The 15,519-nt window shown below is 54.7% G+C and overlaps 1 protein-coding gene across 1 annotated transcript; it reads right to left on the bottom strand.

The window, feature by feature from the left end:
* Positions 1-522: 522 nt before the first annotated feature.
* Positions 523-15,454, bottom strand: HSD17B14 (hydroxysteroid 17-beta dehydrogenase 14). The gene is made up of 9 exons (XM_047079336.1): positions 15,323-15,454; positions 14,779-14,817; positions 14,176-14,258; positions 13,424-13,490; positions 10,294-10,385; positions 1,421-1,525; positions 1,116-1,183; positions 924-1,020; positions 523-823 (listed from the first exon to the last, which is right to left on the bottom strand). Exons 1-9 carry the CDS (start codon positions 15,408-15,410, stop codon positions 650-652), a joined length of 813 nt encoding a protein of 270 aa, XP_046935292.1. The 5' UTR covers positions 15,411-15,454; the 3' UTR covers positions 523-649.
* Positions 15,455-15,519: the final 65 nt, after the last annotated feature.

Below are 15,519 nucleotides of genomic sequence, written 5' to 3'. Positions count from 1 at the left end.
GTCCACGCCCTCTAAGTTTCCCCGTCCCCCAAACCCAGGAGTTCGGGCCCCAGCCCCTCCTCCCTCTGACTCAGAGGAGTCTGAACCCCAGCTGCCTCTTCCCTCAGAACTTGTGGAGCCCACCACCCTCCTATTCCTCAGCCGGCGAGGTCAAAATTCCTTTCCCCTAAGGACCAAGAATAACCAAGAGGAGGCCCTTTCGTTTCGCCTTCTCTACCATTATCTCCTAATAGAGCTTAATTTACTCTCCCCTGCGGGCCTTTTTATTAGCAGGGGTGAAGCCGACCGGCAATACTTTTCTCAGGAGCCCTCCGGGACGGGCTCCTGCTGCAAGGCCTGCCGGGAGTCGTAGTCCCTGGGGTCAAGACCACTCGTGGGAACGCGTGGGGCTGCAAGGGGCGGGGCGGGGGGCAGGGGTTGGCGGGACGCGCTCCCGGCGTGGCAGAACTCAAAAGAGCAGAAGATCAATGACACGAAGCCTTCTTCCTTCTGGCTGCAAACTACTTTTATGGGAACCTGCGGGGGGTGGTTTGGCACGTTGGTTAGTGGGCTTAATGTCTAGAGTTGGGGTGTGCATCTAAGAAGCAGGTGGGTCGAAGCTGAAATTTGGGAGTCCTAGTTAGGAAGGCCCAAGTGGAAACGTGAGAAATCAGGATGGGTTGGTGGGGGGCTCCAAGGGGGTGCCGGGAAAGGCCTTGCACCCGTACCCCAGCTCTGCACCCCCGGTCACAAACAGCTCAGTCCCAGTGCAGAAGTTGGCTTCAGAGGCCAGGAACACGGCTGCCGCTCCCACGTCAGCTGGCTGGCCCATGCGACCCAGGGGCTGGGGAGAGACAAGGGAAAGAGGAGACCAAGGGAAGCCCCCGCCTGACTGCTACACCCGAAGCCTCCCATACCACATGGCTCTGGCCCCCCACTCCTACCTGGGCCAGTATGCCTTCTCGGATTGTGGCTGTGGGGTCAGGTGTGGCGGCGGCCAGCTCCTCCCACAGTGGGGTCCAGATGTTTCCTGGCGAGATACTGTGGGGAGGGAGAAGAGGGGATCAGGGAAGTGTGCCACAAACACGGCCTCGTGGGCTCACTTCCTGCCTTCTCGGCGCATTGGAGCTGCTCACCAGTTGACCCGGACGCCATATTGACTCTCATCCAGGGCCAAGGCTTTGGTCATGGCGGTTACTGCCCCCTGCGGAAGGTGATGTGGGGGAGAGTTCAGTCCAGGGAAGTTGAGGTTCCTCCTGTTCTCTCCTCCAACCAGGGGGTGTCAAGCTGGGGCCTCAGAATGGGTAGCCATGCCTTCCCTGAGGGCTTCTATGGGAAGCCCCAGGCTCTGTTGCTTGGGAGACACTGGCTGCAGGTTGTCATGCCTCAGGGCTGAAGTCCTTGGAGGCCCTGGTGGGGAGTGAAGGAAGGGGCAGGGTACCTTGGTGGCCACATAGGGAACTGCCTGGACCTGGCCAATGGCCCCGACCAGACTGGAGATGTTGATGATGTTCCCCTGGCTCTTTCGCAGGTGGGGGAGGGCAAGCTGGGGAGACAGAAGGCCAAGTAAGTCACCTGAGCCCCTAGAGCTGCCCCCAGCCACACTGAAACACACCCTGATGTCTGGGACAATGGCCATTGCTCTGGTATGTTCACTGCGTGGGTCTCTGTGCCTTGTAGGGACAGCATTCCAGAACCCCAGAGAGCACCTTCACTGGTTTGCCCCAGGGTCTCAGTGCTTAAGGAGTCTCTCCATGCCTGGAAGGCATTTTTCTCTGCCTCACCTCTACTACCCGTCTCCCTCTCTCTCTCCCCCATCCTTTGTGTCTTTGTCCTCCTTCCCATCCCTGTCCCCCCTTCTCTAGGTCTCTGTCTCCCCACTCTGGGTCTTTGTGTGTTACTCAGACTCCTGTCCAGATCGAGACAGGAAAATGCAAGATGGCCGCATATTTTGCAAAAATGAGAGGAGACTCTTTTATCCATGAGGGGAAGCCCTGTGGTCCGAATGTGATGGGGGGGGGGGTTTGTGACATGCACCCCACTTCATGAAGCTCCCTACCTCCTTGGAGGCCCCTAAACTAATTCTCTCTCCCTCTCCTCCTCCCTCTCTGTCTCTCAGCTCTTGGACTACACATGACCTTGAATAAACTCAAATTCTATCCTTCCCCTCTCTTTACTTTGACGGCTGAGCTAGCCGGAGGCAAGACCTGTTCCTGCCACGTAATATTAAAGGGGCGCCTGGGTGACTCAGTCTCTTGAACCACCGACTTCACCTCAGGTCATGATCTCACGGTTTGTGAGTTCGAGCCCCGCGGCGGGCTCCGTGCTGATGGCTCACAGCCTGGAACCTGCTTTGGAGTCTGTGTCTCCCTCGTTCTCTGCCCCTCCCCCACTCATGCTCTGTCTCGGTCTCAAAAATAAATAAACTTTATTTTTTTTAATGCTTATTTATTTTTGAGAGAGAGAGAGAGAGCATGAGCGGGGGAGAAGTAGAAACAGAGGGAGACACAGAATCTGAAGCAGACTCCAGGCTCTGAGCTGTCAGCACGGAGCCTGACGCTGAGCTCGAACTCACAAACCGTGAGATCATGACCTGAGCCGAAGCCGGACGCTCAACCGACTGAGCCACCCAGGCGCCCCTAAAAATAAATAACCTTTAAAAAAATTTTTTTTAAATGAATATTTTGAGAGTGAGAGAGTGGGTGAGTGGGAGGGACAGAAAGAGAGAGATGGGGGAGGGAGAAAGAATTCCAAGCAGATTCCATACTGTCAGCACAGAGCCCGATGCAGGGCTCGATCTCATGAACTGTGAGATCATGACCTGAGCGGAAACCAAGAGTCGGCCTTCAACCGACTGAGCCCCCCAGATGCCCCACCCGACCAGCCCTTTCAAACCTTCTCCACTCCCTCAAAAACAGCCTCCACCTATTCTGAGGACTGTAGCTTCAAACACACCCTGAGCCTTCCAACCTCAGGGCCTTTGCGTTTGCTGTTCCCTCTGCCTGGAATACTTTTCCTGACATAGCCAGGGGACTCACCCCTAGGGTGACCAGCCATTCCAGTGTGCTCAGAACTGAAGTGCTAAGGTGTCTGTCACATAATAGTTGCTCAACAAATATCTTTTGCATGAAATGAATGAATTTATTGAGGCTCTATTACGTGCCCCGCCCTGTTGTCAGCTCTTCACGCATATTGACTCATTTAATCCTGAGGACAACCCTAGAAGGAGGGACTATCCGTAGCTCCTTTTTCCAGGTGAGGAGACTGACCAGGGGACAGAGGGGACTGTCACTGTGATGATGTCAGGGCCAGCACTTGTGGCCCAGCAGTGAGCAGTCAGGGACCAAAACCCGTAACCAAGAAAAAGAATTTCTGAGTGGTAAGAACTTTAAGAGAAGGGGCACCTGGGGGGCTCAGTCGGTTGAGCGCCCGACTTCGGCTCAAGTCGTGATCTCGCGGTTCGTGAGTTCGAGCCCCGCGTCGGGCTCACTGCTGTCGGTGCAGAGACTTCTTTGGGTCTTCTGTCCCCCGCCCTCTCTGCCCCTCCCCTCCTCATGTTCTCTCTCTCAAAAATAACATACACATTAAAAAAAGAGAGAGAGAGTGAGAAACAAAAGGAAAATAACTTGGAGATAATACGAGCATAAGTGCCAAGAGTATGTGGGCCCTGGGAGGGGGCGGGGGGAGGGTGTGGAATTCTGATCCTCCCAATTTCTCAGGCACCACCCACACTTCTATCCTTTCCTTCTCCACGCTCTCTCATCAGCCTCAGAACCTCCCTCCCTCAGCCCTGGGCTTGCCCAACCCCTACCCCAGGCCCCGTCCCTGCCTATTTTTTTTTTCCAATTTTTTTTTTTAAGTTTATTTATTTTCAGCCAGAGACAGAGAGGGCGCAAGCAGGGGAGGGGCCGACAGAGAGGGAGAGAGAGAGAGAGAAGAGAGAGAATCCCAAGCAGGCTCCACACTGTCAGCAAAGAGCCGGACACAGGGCTTGAACTCCTGAACCCTGAGGTCATGACTTGAGGCTAAATCAAGAGTCCACGCTTTAACCAGCCAACCAACCATCCAAACAAGGGACTGACCCACCCAGGCGCCCCTGTCTCTTTCTTTCTTTCTTTTTTTTTTTGCCCATTTCTTTTGTAAACCTTATCACTCTCCACGTAGGTATTGAACTTCCTCCCCACCCCTACCTGGCAAATGTGAGGTCCCTGAGGGCTGTGGCACTGGGCACGCAGCTAACGCTCAACAAATATTTGTGGCACATTCCCTGTGACCCCTGCTCAACCCTCCCACACATTCCTTGGCCCATATCCCCCACCCCCACCCCGCTCCCAACCAAGGTCACCTAGCACGCATCAGTGTAGCCGTATCAAGGACCAGCTGGAACCTTATTGGCCTCCCTTTGGACACCTGCCCAGGAGAGCCTAGCTGTGCAGCCACGCTCTGGCCTGACTCCCATTTCCCCTAAATGTTGGGGCTCCTGGGTCTGCTCTCCGAGCTCTGCCAGGGGAGCCCCCACTTTGCTGGTTTCCCGTTTACATTGGAACTGCCTTCTGGAGCTCCTGACCTGCCCCCTTTGGGCATCTCCGTCTGTCTGTCTCCAGTGCAAAACCCCCTCCATCGTCGCCAAGAATCTGCCTCTCTCCCTCATTTCCAGCCTCGGACATGGGGTCCCCTCCTACCCAGCTTCTCAAGCCAGAGACCTGAGGGCCTTCCAGAGCCTCCTCCCTCTCCCAAAGTTCCTTATCCGATCCGTCACTAAGCCTGGCCATTGCGCTTTCTAAGGACCTCTTTAATCCGTACGATTCTCTCCACCTCATTCATTCGCTCAACAAACATTCACTGGGCCCCTGGTATGTGCCAGGTCCTGTGGTAGGTGCCGGGGATACCACAGGAAACGCGATGGGGAGAGATTTCTGCCCTCGTGGAGCCCAAATCCTGGGGGGAGGTAACAGTAAACACATAAAAGTGCCTAATGGAATGTGCTAGAATGTGATCAGGGATAAGGAACAAGAAGTAAAGCAAGATGAGGAGAATGAGACTACTGGGCTGGGTGCGGTTGCAAAAAGGGTGTTCAGGCAGGAGCTGTGGGGAGGTCTTGGAGAAGTCTGGGCCAGGCAGAAGGAACAGCATATGCAAATGCCCCGAGGCAGGACAGACCTGCCTGTTACGCTCAACAAGGCCACGGTGGCCGGAAGTGAGGTCAGAGGAGGAAGAGGGGCCAGACCATGTTAGGGGCCTTGAAGGCCACCTCTTTTTACTTGCACAAATGTTGCTGTCTCCTTTTTTTTTTTCCTTAATTTTTTAAAATGTTTATTTATTTTTGAGAGAGAGAGAGAGAGAGAGAGAGTACGAGCAAGGGAGGGGCACAGAGAGACAGAGATGCAGAATCCGAAGCAGGCTCCAGGCTCTGAGCTGTCAGCACAGAGCCTAAGCTCAAACACATGAACCGTGAGATCATGACCTGAGCCACAGTTGGACGCATAACCGACTGAGCTACCCAGGTATCCTGCCACTGTCTCCTAATTCCTGTTTTCCTACCCGCCACACTTTGTTTTCTGACTTGATCTGCAGGCCAGAGCCAGGGTGATCTTTAAAAAACAATTTTTACGGGTGCCTGGGTGGCTCAGTCAGTTAAGCATCTGACTTCGGCTCAGGTCACGATCCCACGGTCTGTGAGTTCAAACCTTGCACCAGGCTCTGTGCTGTGAGCACAGAGCCTGTTTCAGATTCTCTGTCACCCTCTCCCTCTGGCCCTTCCCTGGTGGTTCTTGTTTCTCTCCAAATAAGTACATAAACTTAAAAAGATAATAAAAATAAAAACTAAAATAGTAAAAGTAATCTCAACACCCAATGTGGGACTCGAACTGACCATCCTGGGGTCAAGTTGGAAGCTCTACCGACTGAGCCGGCCAGGTGCCCCCAGAGTGATCTCTGAACCTGAACGATCTGTTAGTATTAACGGCATCACATCACTTTCTTGCTCAAATACCTCCCATGGCTCCCTACTGATCCTGAAATAAAGACCAGACATCTCAGCATGGCCCTCAGGCCCCCTGTGATCTGCTCCCCGACAACCCCTTCCTCCACTCAGCCCCTCGACGGCACCAGGCTCTCTCCCTGCCCGGCCTCTGCACAGGCCGGTCCCTCTGCCAGGAACACTTACACCTCACGTGTAGCCACATCAAAGACCCCCCGGGCTCTTGCAGGTCTGGGTCTCCTCCCCGCTGCTCCCAACCTGGAGGGCCACCCCCCCCACCCCCCATTTAACGCTGCTCGTCTTTCACTTCCTCCGGGAAGCCCACCCTGACCCAGAAGGAGCCAGGCTCCCTGTCACACACCTCCCAGAACCCAGACGTGTCTCCTTCCTAGCACGAAACACTCACCCATAGAAACTCATCTCTGCATTTAGGCACGGACGCCGGACTACTCGGGACTGTAAACTCCACAAGGGCAAAGACCACGCGGTGCGTCCCCAGCACCCACAACGCTGCCCGACACCTCCCGAATGCTCAGGATTTGGTGAATAAATAGATGAATGAGCGGAAGTCAGATGTTTAACCAGCTGAGCCACCCGGGAGCCCCTATACTGCTCTATTTTTTTTTTTTTAATTTGAGAGAGAGAGAGAGAGAGAGAGCAGGTAGAGGGAGGGAGAGAGAAAGACAGAGAGAGAATCTTAAGCAGGATCCGAGCTCAGCACAGAGCCCAACGCAAGGCTCGACCCCACGACCCTGGGCTCATGACCTGAGCCGAAATCAAGAGTCGGATGCTCGACCGACTGAGCCGCCCAGGCGCCTGGAGAATGTTCTTGTTTTTAGGAAATACACCCCAAAATACTGAGGGGTAAATGGACATCATGCTTGCGATTTACCCTCAAGGAGAGGTAGGAAAATAAAGCAAACAGGATAAAATATTGACAATCGGGAGTCTGGGTGTACTGACAATATTTTGTAAGTCTTAAATTATGTCAACAAAAATCAGTAAACATTCTAATCCGTTGGTAGAGTTTATGAAGTTCCCACTGATGAAATTATATGATGTCTGGGTAGGGGATGGCAGGGGCAATGGATAGAACAGTTTAATAAAATGCTTCTAATTGCCAAGCTGGCCGTGGAGACGGAGAGGACTGTCTTTCGTTCTTGAAACACATCCCAGTGCTTTCTGCCCCAGGGCCTTTGCACACTCTTTCCTTTGTGACTAAAACACCCTGTGCCCTACTTCTCCGCTTCCTTCCCTCCCACTCAGGGCTTAGCTCAACCCTCGCCTTTTCCCTTCTGCCAGCCTTCATTTGCCCGACATGTTTCTCAGTGACCTCAACCTGAGTTAGATACAGTGGCCACAGGAAACAGAACGGGGTGATGTTCGCGATAAGCAATAAAAATGTGCAGGCGGTAAACTCGGTGCCAGGCATGTTCTAAGGGCTCCGGGGGTTATGCAATTTACCCTCGCTTGGTTCGCAGAACAGCCCCGCGAATCGTGTACCACGATGAGCCTCATTTTGCAGGTGAGAAACCTGGGGCACAGAGAGACGCTGCAGGTAGGAAGTGTCGGGGAACTTCGGCAGGCGGGCGTCAGATCTGGGCCGCTGACTCCCCCATGAGGATTCTGTACCAGCCGCTCACGGGTAACAGAGTCGGAGCGCTCAGGACGGGGAGGTAGGGACTGGGGTACCACGGAGAGCCGCGCCCCATGTAGCACACTGTCGCTCTGCCCCCCGGGGGTCCCGTGTGCCACCCTTTCAAGAGCAACCGGAAATCTGGCCGTTTGTGGGAAATCTCTCTCTTTGGAAATGCTGGGAACTGGATACTATATACTGAGATACTATATACAGTAAAACCTTGGGCCGCGGGCCTAGTTCGTTCCAGAAACAGGCTTGTGATCCAAGGCACCTGGATACCAAAGGGGGGTTTCGAGCACCAGCGGCTCAGTCGTCATCACGTGATCATGCTCCGCGTCACGTGCGACCCCGTAATGCAAGGTGTCGCTCGTTTACCAAGTTAAAATTTATTGGAGGGCGCCTGGGTGGCGCAGTCGGTTAAGCGTCCGACTTCAGCCAGGTCACGATCTCGCGGTCTGTGAGTTCGAGCCCCGCGTCAGGCTCTGGGCTGATGGCTCAGAGCCTGGAGCCTGTTTCCCATTCTGTGTCTCCCTCTCTCTCTGCCCCTCCCCCGTTCATGCTCTGTTTCTCTCTGTCCCAAAAATAAATAAACGTTGAAAAAAAAAATTTAAAAAAAAATTTATTGGAAACGTTTGCTCGTCTTCCAAACAAACAAATAAATAAACACTCGCGGGACGAGTCACTTGCAACCCAAGGTTTCACTGTATATACAATATGCCCTTTACGGGCTGATGTTTATGCGTGTCTAATTGTCCGGGGGTGGCAATCTCAGTGGCAAACAGAAGTTAGGCACAGGGACGAGGGTTCACGGGTGAAGCAAGGACGCCCAGCAGCCCGGACCCACTTCGCCTGGATCTCAGGTGAGACCTGGAGGTCGGCGCCCGAGTTTCCCCACACCCGTGACCCCTGGCCCACTCCTGGGCCTCCTCCCCTCTCTGTCTACACTGGCTTTTCCGACCAACTCCAGCCTCCAGGCCTCCACTCTCACCCCAGGCCCGAGAATCCCACTCAGACATCGGGTGGGCACCCCCCCGCCCCCCGCAAAAGGTCCCCCACCCCCCCTGCTCCTCCCCAGGCTTCCGGGTCACAGTGGATGACAGCTCAGTCCTACCAGTTGGTGGGGGTAGGGGTGGGGGAAAAAAACCCAAACCCCACGCCTTTCGGTCTCAAGCCCTCCCGCACATCTGGTCTGCGAGGAAATCCTGACATTCTAGCTTCGAAAGGGAGCCGGAAGCAGACCAGCTCTCACCAAATCCACGGCCACAAGCCTGGTGGGATTCGAATCACCGGCCTGGACCATCGGGTCAACCCCTTGGCTGGGCCCAAGGCCTCCGCCCTCGCCCCTGCCTGTTCCTCATACGGCCACCAGAGGGCGCCAGTTCCGCTTACGGAGCTCACTTCGTTGCCTTCAGGCTCAAGTGTCAAAGTTAAGGCCTCACCCAGCCTGACAAGGTTCGATATGATCTAGGCCCTTTTGTCCCCGTTCTGCCCTCACCTCCGGCCCTCTCCCCCTTGCTCACCCTGTTTCAGTCACACCGGCCTCCACACTGCTCTTCCTATACCCTGATCAGCGCCACCCCAGGGCCTTTGCACTGGCTTTTCCTCTGCTGGATTGCTCTGCCCCACACACATTCTTGAAGTCTGGCTTAAATGTCACTTCTCAAAGAAGTCTTCTGACCACCCCACCCTGTCTAAAAGAGTACACACATACCCGAAAAAACAAAACAAAAAACAAAACAAAACAAAACAGAACAAAACAAGGGGCGCCTGCATGGTTCAGTCGGTTAAGCGTCCGACGTCGGCTCAGCTCATGATCTCACGGCTTGGGAGTTCGAGCCCCGCGGAGGGCTCTGTGCCGACAGCCTGGAATCTGCTTCGGATTCTGTGTCTCCCCCTCTCTCTGCCCCTCCCCCGCTCATGCTTTCTCTCTTCCTCAAAATAAATAAGTAAACTTGAAAAAATAAGCTGTTGCCCAGGATGAATACGTACACGTGGATGCCATGTAAGTCAGGGTGGCCGGGAAGGACAGGAGGTTCTGAAGAGGTGGGGTTTGAACTGAGATGGAAAGCAGGAGGCCACTATGGGAAGATTCAGAAGGCAGGACGGTAGACAGAAAAGCTCTTTGTGACCTACTGCTCTCCATAGGGTGACAGAGCTCTAACCGCCGATCACAGACTCCCCGTCTCAACCCCTTCCCCCATGTTCCTAACATCCCTCAAGGCTATCCGCACACCACTTTGGAAGGTTCTGGAAGGTCCTTGGGGCGCCTGCCTGGCTCAGTCAGTTAAACGTCCGACTCTTGGTTTCGGCTCAGGTCACCATCTCACGGTTCATGAGTTCGAGCCCTGCATCGGGCTCTGTGCTGACAGTGCAGAGCCTGCTTCGGGTTCTCTCCCTCCCTCTCTCTCTGTCCCTCCCCTACTTGCTCCCTTTCTCTCGCTCTCAAAATAAATAAATTAAAAATAAATAAATAAAAATGAAAATTTAAAAGGAAGGTTCTGGAAGGTCCTCAAGGACACCGGGCTGCGTAGCCACGCGGTCAGTTCTAACAGGGGTTTGCACCCACCTATTTTCTACAAAGAACGGAGTCCTTTTGGAGTCAGATCAAACCGAGGCAGAGGAAACGCTCTGCTCTGAGGGAAAGTGGGTCTGACAATCTCATCGTCAGGAGGCCACCCGGGCCTGCAGCCCTCACCTTGGTCAGGGTGTACATCCCCAGCAGGTTCACCTCTAGCAGCTGCCGGAAGCCCTGGGCAGAGGTCTCCTCGGGCCACTGTGGAGGCGGATCTAAGGGGGGGTGGGTGGGAGACAGAGAGACAGAGAGAATGAGGGAGTGACACAGAAACCAGGGAAGGGAAATAGGGGTATGGGAGGGAGGGGTCAGAGGGTGGCAGTGTGGCAGACAAGAGGGTCAGGGATCTTGAAAAGGAACGAAGGTTGCATAACAATTCATCAAAAAGCAGTCTCAGGCCAGCAGACGCAGGCTCCAATATGAGCCCTGCCACTTCCTGGCTGTGTGACCTTGGGCCAGTCACTTTGCCTCTCTGTGCCTCGGTCTCTTCATCTACAGAACAAGGATAACATGTAGCTCTTGGGCTTAGAAATTTCACGAGTTTGGGGGCGCCTGGGTGGCTCAGTTGGTTAAGCGACCAACTCTCGATTTCGGCTCAGGTCACGATCCCACGGTTCATGAGTTCAAGCCCCTTGTTGGGCTCTGTGCTGCCAGCACGGAGCCTGCTTGAGATTCTCTCTCTCTCCCTCTCTCTTCCCCTCCCCCGCTGGTTCCACTTTCAAAATAAATAAAATCTTAAATTAAAATGTGTCCTGAGTCAGTATTTGTGCCCGACGCTTCGCACCAAAATGTACTTGTTAAATAGATAGGAGGAATTGGTGGGGGGAGGGGTAGTGGTTAGAGGGACGGAAAAATCAATGTTCAGAAGGCAAGGAGTTAGAGAGACAGGGGAGTGGGAACAGGGGGGCAAGACAGGCAGTGGGAGGAACGCGCCCTGAATGCTCCAAAGGCTTTAGGAGACAGGGGGATGAAGGCACAGAGGGGAAGAAAACCCAGGATGGCGGGTAGAAAACTCAATATGGCGGGTGGAAAGTTGAAGGACTCTTGGGTTGTCTTCCCCCGGGGCCTAGGGCTTGTGGCTTTGCGTCCTTCAGGGATCTGCTCAAACATCTTCAGAGAATCCACACGGGATCCTGTTTAACACAGCCCCTGCCATTCTCTAGGCCCTCAATCGGTTTTTGTTTTTGTTTTTTTGCTTTGCTTTGTTTTTATTTTTTTTTTAATTTTTTTTCAACGTTTATTTATTTTTGGGACAGAGAGAGACAGAGCATGAACGGGGGAGGGGCAGAGAGAGAGGGAGACACAGAATCGGAAACAGGCTCCAGGCTCTGAGCCATCAGCCCAGAGCCCGACGCGGGGCTCGAACTCACAGACTGCGAGATCGTGACCTGGCTGAAGTCGGACGCTTAACCGACTGCGCCACCCAGGCGCCCCGCTTTGCTTTGTTTTTAAAGTAAGCTCTACTCCGAACATGGGGCTTGAACTCACGACCCAGAGATCACGTGCTCTACCTACTGAGCCGTCCAGGCGCCCCAATTGCTTCATAGCCTGTATCACCACTAACCGTGCTAGCATAGACAGTCGGTTCTCATTATGCGAGGCAGTCGCGGTCTATAAAATTCCAGCGAATACTGAATCAGCGAATACCGATCCATTGCTCTTAAGGGAAAGAGTCACGTGCTATATAATACTATGTAAACGTTATGGACCAAATGTATCCCCCGCCCCAAATTCGTGTGTTGAAATCCTAACCTACGGTGTGGTGGCATTTGGAGCTGAAGTCTAGGGGAGGTGATTTTAAGCCTAGAGGATGGACCCCTCACGAATGGGATTCGCGCTCTTAGAAAAGGGACCCCAGGGCCTCCTGGGTGGTTCAGTCCGTTGAGTGGCTGACTTCGGCTCAGGTCACGATCTCACAGCTCCTGAGTTCGAGCCCCGCATCAGGCTCTGTGCTGACAGCTTGGAGCCTGGAGCCTGCTTCGGATTCCGTGTCTCCCTCCCTCTGTCCCTCGCCTGCCCGCCTGCTCACACTCTGTCTCTCTCTCTCTCTCTCAAAAGTAAATAAATATTAGGGAGGAAAAAAAAGCGCTAAGCGATTGACCTGAGGCTGCCTAGCACACAGGTGCCAAAACTGGGGTTCTAAGCCAGCCAGCTCTGTGCGCTGCACCCGTGTCTGTCCCCTGGGCATCTCTCTGTTTGAGATGGGAAACCAGAGGGCACAGGTCTTCCTTGTTTGGCTTCAACTGGGTACACGCACTACAGGCAATTTGAGTTTTTGTCACTTCCACGAACACCTAGAAGGTTCCTGGGGTGGCACAGAAGCTCTTCTTGTGGCTTGGTGAGTTCACAGACACGGAGTCCACAAACAAGGAGGATTCACCGTGTCTTTTCCGGTCTGTTTTCTTACTTTAGAAGGTAAACCCCACGAGGGCCGGAATGTTTTGTCTCTTTTGTTCACTGCTAACTCCCCAGTCCCTAGGAAAGAATCTGGGACATAGGAAGCACTCGGTAAGTATCTCTTGACTGCACAGAGGGCACAGAGAGAGAGGATGAACTGGTTATCTGACATCTTGATCCTTACAATACAGGGCGGAAAATGTGGCCCAGAGAGGGTAAGCCACTTGCTTAAAGTTGTTCAGCCAGGCAAGGCATGGGGGGAGGGAGGGGGAGGGAGAGGCCGGGGGGGGGGGCGGGGAGGCGTCTCTCTTATCATGGCCTTGCTGTGTGCCCTCAGTGTCATCAGTTCACCTCGCTGAGCCTTGGTTTGCCAACATGAGGGATCCTTATGAAAGGTAGTTATTAAGCCCATGGCATTTTACCTTCAAAGCCACCACACTGAGACCTAAAAACGACACGCATGAGTGTGTCTTTACAGTCATCAGCGGAGGGAAGGGCCGACGATGACGTCAGGCTACAAGACGGAAGCTGTTTGCCCCAGATGGTTCTGGTAATTACGAGGCTGCGTGGTTTACCTGACTCCCAACAGCGCTACGATGGCGATGATCATTATCGGCATTCCCATTCTAGAAATCTAGGAACTGAGGCTTGAAGAGGTGAGGGCACACGGCAGGGAGAGAACGGAGCCGGGATGAAAACTCCAGGCATCGAGGATTCCAGAGCGACACCACCCCATCCAAGTGGACGCAGAGGGGATGGGGAAGACAAAGGGGAAACTGAGGCACGGGAGGAAGGGACGGGAAGCCAGGGAGCGGGCTGACACCAGCGGAGAATGGCCTTGGGCCTCACAACTCACGGTAGCCAGCGTTGTTGACCACACAATCCAGGCGGCCAAATCGGCGGATGGTCTCAGAAATGAGGACCTGAGGACAAAGACGTCTTGTGAGGGAGCAGCACTGGCACCCAGGCTTGACAAGCCCGCACTCCCAAAGGCAAGGTGGGGAGGGGGAAGCTGGAGTCACAGCCGAGGGGACAGGAAGTGGGGGACTCCCCCAAGTCACTAACGATGGCAGGAGAAGAGGAGACAGGAAGCCAGGGATGCCAGAGAGCAGAGGGCTGGGTATATTCACGCTGTCGTCCATGACTCCAGAGGCCTGGGGGAGGGGTGTTGGGACAGGGGTGGGGGTTGGCGGTGGGGACATCGGAGAGACACTGACTAAAGGGAAGGGATAGAGGGGCTCCTGGGCGGCTCAGGTCACGATCTCTCCGTTCTTGGGTTCGAGCCCCACGTCAGTGCAGAGCCTGCTGGGGATCCTCCCTCCTTCTCTCTCTGCCCCTCCCGTGCCCGTGCTCTCGCCCTCTCTCAAAATAAGTGAGTTAACTTAAAAACCCCAGAGGCAGAAGGGAAAAACTCTCACAGCTGGAGATCCACTGGGAGGGATGTTTTTGTTCTGATCTACGTGACTGGTGTGACGAGAGCCTTGAAGAAGGAAGATACAAAGGAGAACCTTCCCAGGAGACCCAGAACATGGCCAGCAGAATCAGGGAAAGCCTTGATATGAGGCTGAGCCGAGACTTTGTGACCAGGCAGGGACAAGAACAGCTCACCCTCATATCTTCCTCCTGAGTCACATCACATCGAAGAAAGAGAGTTCCAGCAAGCTCTTGCTCCAGGGCCCGGCCCCCAGACTCTGCAGGGAGAGAAAGGCTGGGGGTCCTGACTCCTGGGTCTGAGGGAGGAGGGGCTGGGGGGTGAGGACTCCTGGGTCTGAGGGAGGAGGGGCTGGGGGGTGAGGACTCCTGGGTCTGAGGGAGGAGGGGCTGGGGGCAGGACTCCTGGGTCTGAGGGAGGAGGGGCTGGGGGTGAGGACTCCTGGGTCTGAGGGAGGAGGGGCTGGGGACAAGAGTCCTGAGTCTGAGGGAGGAGGGGCTGGGGCAGGACTCCTGGGTCTGAGGGAGGAGGGGGCTGGGTGCCAGGACTCCTGGGTCTGAGGGAGGAGGGGCTAGGGGTCTGGACTCCTGGGTCTGAGGGAGGAGGGGCTGGGGACAAGAGTCCTGAGTCTGAGGGAGGAGGGGCTGGGGGCCTGATTCCTGGGTCTGAGGGAGGAGGGGCTGGGGGGTGAGGACTCCTGGGTCTGAGGGAGGAGGGGGCTGGGGACCAGGACTCCTGGGTCTGAGGGAGGAGGTGAGGACTGAGGGAAGCTCACTCACCATCTTTGTCACAGATGACCACTTGAGCCCCGCTTTGCACTGAGAATAGGAGAACAGGTTACTCCAGCACAGACCTGGCAAAGGCCTCTGCTGCCCTCTGGTGGCCACTTGGAGTGGGGGGCCTATCCTATCTTCCCATCGGTTCCCCCTCGTGACCCCAAAGTCTCATGACGATCCTCTAGAGCAAAGGGCAGAAGACTTGACCCATATTCTCCCTGGCCACTCCAGGTGCCTGCTGGGGTTCCTGAGCCCCCAACCCTGGGTTCCAGAATAAACCCCAAACCTGCAAGCGACATTCTCCAACCACCGACTTCCTAGTTACAGTCACTGAGACCCAGAGAAGGGGACTAACCAGTTTTGGAGACCTTCCAAAAGCTCAGGCCCCAGGCTAACACTGCCTACTCCTTCATTAGCGTTGCAAAATGAGTTTTTATAGGATATCCAAATCTCCACTCCAGTACTGAAGGTCCCCACCCCCACTCGTTCCCAGGGTCTCTCCTCTCCCAGATTCCCATGTTCCCGCACAGTCAGACCCCCTACTCACCGAAGGCTCTCACAATCCCGGCTCCGATGCCGCGCCCGCCCCCTGTCACGACCACCACCTTCCCGGCATAGCGCGTTCCCGTGGCCATCCTGCTTCTGTCCTTCTCTCCCTGTCACTCGCTAGGTGCCTCTTTCCACCTCCAGAGTCAGGGTTGAGGCCGTGGAGTCAGCCCATAAATAGGGGTTGGATCCTGGAAG

This window comes from Lynx rufus, unplaced genomic scaffold (assembly GCF_022079265.1).
Source record: "Lynx rufus isolate CCGP_SWC_20201006 ecotype Redwood Valley unplaced genomic scaffold, mLynRuf1.p SCAF_16, whole genome shotgun sequence".
NCBI classification, from domain to species: Eukaryota; Metazoa; Chordata; class Mammalia; order Carnivora; family Felidae; genus Lynx; species Lynx rufus.
The sequence above is the reverse complement of the archived record's forward strand: the minus strand, read 5'-3'. Positions and strand labels throughout refer to the sequence as shown.